Source organism: Aristolochia californica, unplaced genomic scaffold (genome assembly GCF_029961685.1).
Source record: "Aristolochia californica isolate CCGP_79_NKW_82.1479 unplaced genomic scaffold, dmAriCali1.0.hap1 SCAF_7, whole genome shotgun sequence".
Lineage (NCBI taxonomy): Eukaryota > Viridiplantae > Streptophyta > Magnoliopsida > Piperales > Aristolochiaceae > Aristolochia > Aristolochia californica.
The window spans coordinates 6,921,145-6,931,190 of NW_027182268.1; the positions used below are offsets into that span (position 1 = coordinate 6,921,145).

Here is a 10,046-nt window from a genome sequence, read left to right on the forward strand (position 1 = left end):
TTTCTTGTTTTTCTTTTTCTCGGGTGATAGTTAAATGTGCCGATCCGTGTGGGCTCAGAGTCAGCTTGACGCGCCGCAGCCGCTGGACATCAGTGCCGTCTATGGGATCCATGCCTGTCGGCTTATATAAATAAATAAATAATTGCTAAATTTCTATTAAAAAACTGACATGTTTTAATTTTTTAATTTTTTTATCATAATATTTATATACGATTTTATTTTTTTAAGTGGTTAACTATGTTATTCCATTGGCCGAGTCAACCCGACTCATCTAAGTTACTCATATTCAAAAGAGTTAAAGTCCAAAGTTAGGTTAGACAAGCACTCTAATCTGACTCAAAACTCCTCCAAACTCAGTGTTTTGATTAAATTCAAATGACTCAATCCTAATTTCTAGATGTTATAATTGATTTATGAGGATGAGTAAGAAACCTTTGTTTTATTTTAATATTTTTAAAAAAGACTACGATAATTCAATTCTTGAAATTTATAATTTTATTTTTATTTACTACAACGGTTTATGCTAGTAAATATTTTTTATTTACGAAGTTGAAAAATAAAAAAACAACCCCATAGTACATATGAGGCAATGAGAGATGGAGGGGCAGTTTGGGTCAGGGATTGATCGAGCCGAGTGTTAAACTGATATGGAGCCGCCGCAAGCGAAGCCGAGCATCCAAACAAATGAAGCGAATGACCGAAGACATGAGCTTCATTCGCTGGCATGCAGACGACATCCATTAATTATTAATTAATCAGGTATTATTTTTAATGATTAAGTAGCACCTGACACTCTTAACTCGGCTCTTAATCAAACTCGTTCACTTGACCGCTTAAATGTTAAAATGGTGACATTGTTGCATTTTGTGATAATTAATTAAGTAGTAAGTATTTACCATCTTAATTAATTGATATTTACTCTCCTCATTAAACTCTATCTCTCTCCACACCCTAACGAACTTGAGCCAAAGCTTGCCTCCAATAAGAAAAACCATTTGGTGTGAAACAATTATCTCAGTCGTTCGATCATAATCTGACGAATGAGATAGACGTTGATTGAACGGTTGAGATAGCCATTTGATCAGGCAACTGAAATAGTCGTTGATCATGATCGCATGGCTTAGATAACCGTTTCATATATTTTACACTAAATAGTTTTTTATATTGGATCAACCGTGTAGGTTATGCAAAAGCAACGAATTCTAATCCTTGGTCTCATCCCAAAATACACAGGTTAATTAACCGATACAAACAAGACGGAAAAAAACTATGACAAATATCTCCACGAGTCATGAATTTGAGAAAGCTAATACTTATCCCACTTGATAAACCCTGCCTTAAATGAACAAACCCTCCCAGTGAACTGGTGCCGTCCTGCTCGAGCCAATAATAAAAACGGGCTAGACCCTACCGCTCGAGTGGTCAATTTATGACAGGTTCCATTGGTTATAAATGCTAAATAACAGCGAAGGGGCAGTTTTATTAATCATGGGCTTTGGATTGTTTCTTCCGCACGTCAAAATCATATGCTCAAACTTCACTTTCGTGCCTCTAGGGGGAAATTGTTTTCTTCTTTTCTCCAATTATTATTTTTAAGTCAAAAGATAGAGATAGAAGGGTGGACGCATACCTTTCATGCACCCGCGTGCCTTTTATTCTTAAAAATTCTTAAATGCAATATACCTTAGATATTTAGAATATTATATGTGTTATGTAACAATTAATGGACACAATGTGACTCATCCGATGGATGCTAACAAGTGTTATGTAATTATGAGTAACACCAACCCTTATTTGTCGTATCATATTAGATTTTAAGGTAGACGGTCATGTTACCAACATGGTTATGTTTCGAAAATTTCATTTATAACTTGGATGTGATGTGAGTACATGTTATATTAGATTTTAAGGTAGACCAACTTGATTATATTTTATATTTTGATTATTTTTATTTTTTGTTTTACTCGCTATGACATATGATATAATATCATTTACATATAAAATATATTAATATATTATATTAATTTTTAAATATAGAACTTATATAACGGTTTTAGTGCAAACCTAACCCCCTTGCCATCCTTAAATCTTGAGGGTGGGCTCCTTTATTTTCTATTTGATAATTATGTAGAAAGAGTGTTTTTCAACCTCTTCTAACTATAAATCTCTCTAAAAAATTATAATAAAATAAAAAACCACCGATACTACTTTTCAATATTTCTTAAAAAGGGCACTAATAAACCATAGGAGAATTATATTACCTAATTTTGCAATTTGGTTGATTGTGCCTAGGTAACTGATTTGCATATTGAACAAGCGATTTTGACCTAGTCAACCACGTTTTCACAAAATGTTGACACCACGATGGAATAGGGTCCAATTGGCCCTAGTTCAATTGATTGATTCTGTCAGTGTTTTGGTTATACTCTTCAGAACTCAAACCTGAAAAAGTTATGACTGTTAGAGGTGGTTCTGGTTCACCTCTCTTGATTAGGTTGTTTTTCCGCACTTAAACGATTTGTCTTTTAGGTTGTATTGGTCAGCCTCTTGACATGGTATCAGAGCTAGGTCCGGCACCTCCCGCCTTCAAATTCCGCGAGGAGCGGTAAGGGGCGGGGTGGGTGTCAGAGGTGGTTCTGGTCCACCTCTCTTAATTAGGTTGGTTTTCCGCACTTAAACGACTAGTCTTTTAGGTTGTATAAGTCAGTCTATTGACAATGACTTAGTCGAAAATTTAATTTCAGGAAAAATAAAATAAAATCATAACATTCTAGTTTAAGCTAGAATTTGGATGGATGAGGCTCAAATCGGTTCTATCTATGCCTTGTTAGTTCACCCGGAGGATAAGTGAAAGTGAAACTGAAAGTGATTACACTCTCACTTACCCAATTAGTGTGGGTACCCGAAGGAAAGTAAAAGTAAATGAACTAGTTCATTCATTTTCACTCGTCTCTCGGCATTCTTTGCGTCCCACTCTCGTTCGACCTTCCCTCTCCATCCTCCTCTCTCGGCCTTTTCTCCTTCCCAACCCTCATCTTTTTTGTCTCTCGCTCTCTACTGTTTGGCCATGCTACCTCCTCTCTTTCTTCCCCCTCTCGTTGTCCGAACGCTCTTCCCTTTAACAAAGTTTTTTTTTATTTGTTATAATTAATTAAACTAATAATTTTATTTTACTTTGTAATTATATTATTAACTACACTAAAATACATCTTATGTTATTAATAAAATACCATATTTATTATATTATTATTAATACTATATTAAATTACTAATTTAAGAATGATAATTAAGATATTGTTAAACTACAAGTATCTAGATATTATAAAAGTACGAGTGTTCTGTATTTTATAAATAACTAAACTAATAATTTAATTTTAACTCATAATTATTATATTAATTTAGATTAAACTACAATCTATCTTAATTTTTTAATAAAATACCATACTCAATATTATATTAAATTATTAATTTAAGAGTGATAATTAGGATATTATTAAACTAAGAATTTAATCAAGGATCTAGATATTATAGAAGTAAACGTTTTTGTTTAAGTATTCTATATTTTATAATTAATTAAATTAATAATTTAATTTAACTCGTAATTATTATATTAATTTGGACTAAACTATAATCTATCTTAATTTATTAATAAAATACCCAACTTAATTATTTACTATGTTAATACATTTAAATATTATATTAAATTACTAAATATAAAAATAACTATGTTTCTTTCGGTTTATTCTTAATTTAGGTATATTATTGTTTAATATATTATCAAAATTAACTCATTCTCGTATTTCCATTATATTTTTCATTCTACTTAACTTTACATCAAGCGCAGGAAAAAGTAATTTACTTTTTATTTCACTGCTTCATGACTTGGCTTGCTTAGATGTTAGAACACCGTCCTTCCCCTCGCTTCCATCCGCCATACGAAGGGGTGGTCACTTTGCTAATTGAATTCGCCGGTAAACTGGGTTGAAAATAAGTCTTCGGGCTCGGACCTCCTCCCCTGACGTGCAGCCGAGAAAGTTAGAACTCCATCAACAGTGCTATTAGACTGCCCTACCTCATTTCCTCTTCTACAGGTACTGCTGCTTTTGATCCGTCTCTAATATCTCTGGTATCTGGCCATTGTCTTCAATTTTCTTAGCCTGGCCAAGAATTAAAGACACAGCAGATGCTGTTAATCTTTTTTCCATTTATTGAAATCCCTTGTATGTCAACTAAGGCAATGCGGTTTCGAGAAATGGCCGGCGATTTCTTTGGCTTTGAGGAAATGTAGCTTTCCTGATATTGAATTCGCTAATGTGATTACCATCATTATTCTTCAGATAAGCTGATCGGGCTCTATGAGGTAGTACTCGAGTAATTACAATTAGTTGATATATTGCCTCTTTTCGTGTAGATGTTCGTTCTCTTTTGGAACTGCTGCATAAACGGATAAATGGTTACCAGTCGAACAAGTATAATGCCATATTTGTAACTGCAATTTTTGTGGCATTTCCTTGCAATTATTATTTTTTTATCTGCTAAACGTGCTGTATCACGTGTAGATAAGGATCCACGGCCAAAGTCTTCAATGACGATGAACTAGAAATCATTTTGAACAAGAGAGATACAAAGGTTTTGTCCTTGGTGCAAATTTTTATTAGAAGAACCCACAATCTTAACTCCAGTTCATTGGAGAGGCCATGCTTCTCTATTGCGAACAATTGCAAAGATGCTAGACTGCATTAATTGAGTCACATTATTTTCTGAAATCTGAAAGGCTCATCTTACTTGTCAGTTGAAAATAGATATGGTGAAGGGAAATCAACCTCCAAATCTTTCTCCTGACGTCGTACAGCTGATTGAACAACTTGAACGTCATTGCCTTGCTCCAGATGGATCCATGGTCTACAAATCTGCATACTATGACCTCCAAGCAGTACGTGAATATCTTTCTTGCTATTTCTCTCCTGATTTTGTGATCACTAAGGTTATTCTGATTTTTCTCACAGGCCAGAGAGGAGATGTCAAGAGAGAGATTGCGCTATTTGGAAGCCATGGTACAATCAATTTTTGCCACTGAGCTTCAATATATGGATTTAGAATATGACTATTTGACAAAGATTTTTCTTCTTCGTCTTTTTTTTTTTTGGGTTTTCTTCTCTTAAATGATCATCTTAATTTCAGGCCATTTATGGTGAAGCAATTGCAATGGTAGAAGAGTACCAGCAAGCAATGTCAGTTGGAGTTGCAGACTTGCAGGGCCTTTACCCACAGTTTGGCATGAAAGTATCTCCACAGGTTTGCTGTTATCAGATTTCCAAATGCCGTACAATTTACATTGAAGGCATTTCTTTTTCATCTTTTAGTGATGTTTATGGTAATTCGATTGTGCCACCCGACCTTAGCTACTGTTTTTATTAATATTTTTTATTTGTTTCTTATGGTCTCGCATATTTAGACTTCCATTACTAGTGGCTATCTTGCCTGTTCTTTGTTAAATTGCATCTTATTCATGTTTCAAGTTTATGCAGCAGTATCTACATAGCAATCGACATGTTGTAAGAAGTGTATTGGTCATTTTGATGATCCCAGGTTTATGAATCTCTTGAACAACGATTAGTGATTGCTGAGGCTGCTCAAAAGTTGAGGCTGCCTTTCCTTTCTAAAGATGGCGAAATTCATGAGGAGGATATTGAGAAAATGAGCATTTTATCTAGAAGCTCTTTCGATAGCACAAGCACAAGTGCAACCTTCACTTCAAGCACTAATTCCATGAGTTCTAGTAATGGCCTGATAAATAGCAGTGGAGGTGTAACAAACAATGTATACACTTCCGATGTTGCCGATCCAGGCATTGGTGGTGTGCCAAACAGATTTCTTGGGATCACACCCAGTTATTTATGGCAAACTCAGTTTCAGAAGGCATTGTCTGTGGTATGTTTCTAAACCCATATCTTCTTAAAAAGTTTATTTAGTGATATAATTATATTCTTCATTGTTCGTGCTTTGCACTAGCCAAGCCTGGTTACATTTTGATTCTTTAGTTGTTGGCTATGTCATATGGTGGTCAGTGCTGCTTAAAATGGAAATTATTAGTTACTGGTTCAAAAGCGCTGCGTAAAAGGCACTTCTAAGACCATGTTATTTTCTTGTAGGACATGGCAGAGTATCAAATATCAGTTGCATGTGAGATTGAAGCTCGCCTAATTGCTAAATGTGACAAATTGGCTGATGCATTTGTTATGGACGAAATTGGTAGGTCTAAGGAGCAAGTTGGTTTAGCTAAAGGTCACTGTATAACATGAATGGTATGGTTGATGCCAGTTTCTTTTTTTTTTTTTTTTTTTTCGTGATGCAGAAAGCTATTCCATTACTCAATCCATAAGTGCTCGACTTCCAGAAAGGTTTGATTTATTGGTTTCAGGATATCCTCCTTCATCAGGAAATCTCAAATAGAAGATCAACTTATTTTAGTTTAGGTCTAGATTGAGCGCTGCATGTAAACTGAGGGATTGAAATGATGTTAGCACCACCAAGTTTGAAGAGAAGCTCAACAACTTATTGTGTGTAAAAAAACCTTTAGGACTGTATCCCTTTACATGCATATATAGTTCTTTGCTCCCTTGGAAGTTCTCTGAATAGAATCCCCTCTCTCACTCCTATAAAAAAAGGGGGCAAAAAGGCCTCTATAGTTAAGCTCTTACTACTGTGTAAGTCTTGCCATTAATTAGACTAGGCAGCTCCTAAGGCCAAAAACTACCACATCCAATCCATCTTGGAAAGAACAGCTTCTAAACTGAAACTACCATGTGTGTCATTAGAGCCCTTCTTTATGTTAACATTTTGTTTCTTTCACTGGGGAATGCCCGTTATTGTTTTGACAGTGTCTCCAGTATGTGACAGACTAAAGAAAAAAAGGCCCTGTTTTGGTTCGTTTGTGGATGAATTGTCTAATTAGATCAGTAGATTACACTTTGGCTCGATGGCCACATGGGGGGGGAGTTATTGGGTGTAGCATGTGTCATCACCATTGAAAAAAACTAACTATATCTACTTTGGACACTTCAGCAGTTAAGCTTGTTAATCAAATCGTTTTTGGTTATTATCTATAGCTGTCATACTGCAACCATGTGAGTAAAGGAAACACCCCTCCATGCCATGTTTCAGTAACTGGCTGATCTTCAGTAATATTTCAGCAGTCGTATTTCAGTACAATGTTTTTCTTTTGCTTTTTTTGTTTTTTCCTTGTGATTTGTCCTTAATGTCTTTATTGTGTGGTTGGCCTTTTCGTTAATTTATTTCTTATATTTCTTCTCTCTCAATGAAATTCTCAACATTCTAAAAAAATAATACTTATTCTCTGTTTGCTCTGTTCTTCTTTTTTGGCCAAAAAAGAAAGACACTCTATTCACCACTCTCTTTCAGTAAAATGTAGAAGTTGCTGCTAACAATATGCCTTGTTATCTAGAGTGAAATTAATTATCGAGGAGATAGAACGGGAAGAGGCAGCATGGCGGGAGGATCTGTATTCAGCAGATAGAAAGTTTGGAGAATACTATAATGTGATTGAACTCTCTCTCTTTCTCTCTCTCTACTGAAAATTGTTAGCATTTTTTATTATGTAGCGGTAACATTTACTATTTTTCTCTTGTCAGGTCCTGGAGCAAATACTAGGTGTGCTCATTAAGCTTGTTAGGGATTTGAAGCTACAACACCAGCATCAATATGTATGCTTGCCCTTTGTCTATCCAGTTTGAGGTGTAAATTTGTGAAGATTGATATAAAGAAGAGAAATTTTATTCTATATTTTTTTTAAAGCTTTAATCATTTCTTGTCAATTAATAGGATGAATTGAGGAAAACCTGGCTGTGCAAAAGATGTGAGACAATGAATGCGAAATTGAGGTTTGTTTTGCTTACGGGTATTTACATAAGTGGCTTTTGGAACAAAGTATCATGGCACCAAGTTATTATCATCATCGTCATTATCAGACCTTTGTCTCAATAAGTTAGAGGTCAGCTAAATGAGGTTCTTCATCTATTTGTTTTGTATGGATGACAATGAGAAGAAGAAAAGAAAAACCTTTGCTTTGTAGCTATCTCTAATGGTTTGTTATATATCTGAATTTTGATTTCAGGGTAATGGAACACCTTCTCCTCCGTGACACTTACACCCAAGATTCGATACCTGCTCTCCATAAAATCTGGTATAATTTCCAGAGTTTAATATACTATCAGTTTTGAGAATTGACTTGATTTGATGAATACCAACTTTGATGCTGTTTCCAGGAAGTATCTTCTGGAGGCTACTGAAGAAGCGTCCGTTGCTTACAGTAAAGCGGTAGAGCCAACTAAACTTGTATCTCCATTCAATAGTGTGAAAGTTGATATTGATGTTATTTTATGTTGATCCCCACACCTTTAATGGACTTGAACTTAATACTTCAATAAGATCGACCCCATCCCGTCTCTGCATGTGGCAATTGAGCCAAAGGCCCAATCATATTACATTGGTGGCTGAGTCAATTGTCAGTTGTAGAAGCTTTAGGCATTTTTTTTGTGTTTTTATGGTATATTGATGGAATATCCTTCAACTGAGTTCTTAAAACTTTTGCTGAATCATCAATTATTTGACTGTGATGATGATTTTATATCCTTGAAGAAATTCACAAACACTTAATAATCGTTGTTTAACCAAGTGTAAGATGCTTTTCCTCTATCATGCATGTCTGTCCTCACATGTATATCCATTAAAGGATTCTTCTACACCTTTGCACTTTTTAGTACCATCATTTATGATTTTTTGCACAGAAGGAATTTTTAATCTCACCCTGGAGAACTGGCTTTTTTGCATGTTATTTAATGGAGAAATAAGTGTTATTATGAGTCAAAAAATCTTTCCAAGTGTAATACTTCACTTTCCTCGCTATTTCTTGGGATGTTAATTGACATATGATATATATGTATCTTTCATAAGTGGTGGTAAATCGTTTAGAGTTGCATTCTTGCAGCAGCATTTGTTGCTTGAAATTTTTGCTTTTCAATCAATGAAGCAATAAGAAGAAACAATGAATGTTGAACTTTTTGAGTTATTTTTGTCATTCTTTGGTAATTATTGACATTTTTATTTATAATAATGCTTAGAACACCCCTTCTAGTTATCTGTATGCATGATTTTTTAAAATTATGTCTTACTTACGTTTTTTGGCATGCGATTCATAAGTAGAAGAGACTGACAATATTTTTTGAGTATTTTATACTTCTTCTCCATTTACAAAGACAAATAAATTTGTCTTAACAGCAATCAGCCATGAGTCTTAGGTTTAATAGCAAATTTCTCCATCGTTATATGCTTTTCTCTTCTAGGAATAGGCAACACGTCTTCGTGAATACCAAGGAGTTGATCCACACTTTGATACAATTGCGAGGCAGTATCAGGATATTGTAAAGGTGCATTTTATGTGCAGCCCCTTCTCTTCCAATGCTACTAACACGAACTGTTAATTTAAGGCCAATCAACTGAATCTACTCTACAGGAACTGGAGAGCATGCAATGGACAATTCACCAAGTTGAAATGGATTTGAAGCGCTCGTTGGAGCACTCAGCTGCATGAATCCGGTCCTATGCATCTACCAGAAATTTCACTGGTACTGAATCCTAACGCATGTTTATAAGAATGCATGGATTAATTGACACTTGTTGGTACTGTGCTTCCTTCAGCTGGTTCGTGTTGTATCACTCCAAAAAGATTTTTTTACCAGAAAAGGAAGAAAGGGGATACCCCTTGTTTTTCTCTTCGAAAGGCAACAACACCTCCACTCGAGGAAGAAAGGGGAGGGGGGCCAATGGCCGGCCTCCTTGTTCCTCTCTATTTTGACAAAGGGGTACTTGCTCTGCTTCCTCATAGGGCGTAGATGAAGCTCCTGCAGGAAGAAGGGAAAGGGCGTTGATGAACCCTCCCTTCTCTCTACGACACTGACAAAGGGTAGGCATGGAGGCACGACCCCTTCTTCATGGGTGGGGTTTCTCTTTAAAAAAAAATACTAAAT

The 10,046-nt window shown here is 35.3% G+C and overlaps 1 protein-coding gene across 5 annotated transcripts; it reads left to right on the top strand.

The window, feature by feature from the left end:
• The first annotated feature begins 3,922 nt into the window (after positions 1-3,922).
• LOC137936895 (AUGMIN subunit 4-like) lies at positions 3,923-9,867 on the top strand. 5 transcript variants are annotated; one of them, XM_068781847.1, is made up of 15 exons: positions 3,923-4,091; positions 4,235-4,360; positions 4,793-4,933; positions 5,007-5,054; positions 5,182-5,295; positions 5,590-5,931; positions 6,153-6,252; positions 6,356-6,401; positions 7,466-7,559; positions 7,653-7,724; positions 7,843-7,901; positions 8,135-8,203; positions 8,286-8,337; positions 9,369-9,446; positions 9,533-9,867. In XM_068781847.1, the coding sequence occupies exons 3-15, from the start codon at positions 4,805-4,807 to the stop codon at positions 9,608-9,610; spliced, it is 1,281 nt and encodes a 426-aa protein (XP_068637948.1). In that variant the 5' UTR covers positions 3,923-4,091; positions 4,235-4,360; positions 4,793-4,804; the 3' UTR covers positions 9,611-9,867. The 5 variants fall into 5 exon arrangements, with proteins under 5 accessions (XP_068637948.1, XP_068637947.1, XP_068637949.1 ...); XM_068781846.1 differs by lacking the exon at positions 4,235-4,360; XM_068781848.1 differs by lacking the exon at positions 4,235-4,360 and having other exon boundaries at positions 4,803-4,933.
• The last annotated feature ends 179 nt before the right edge of the window (positions 9,868-10,046 follow it).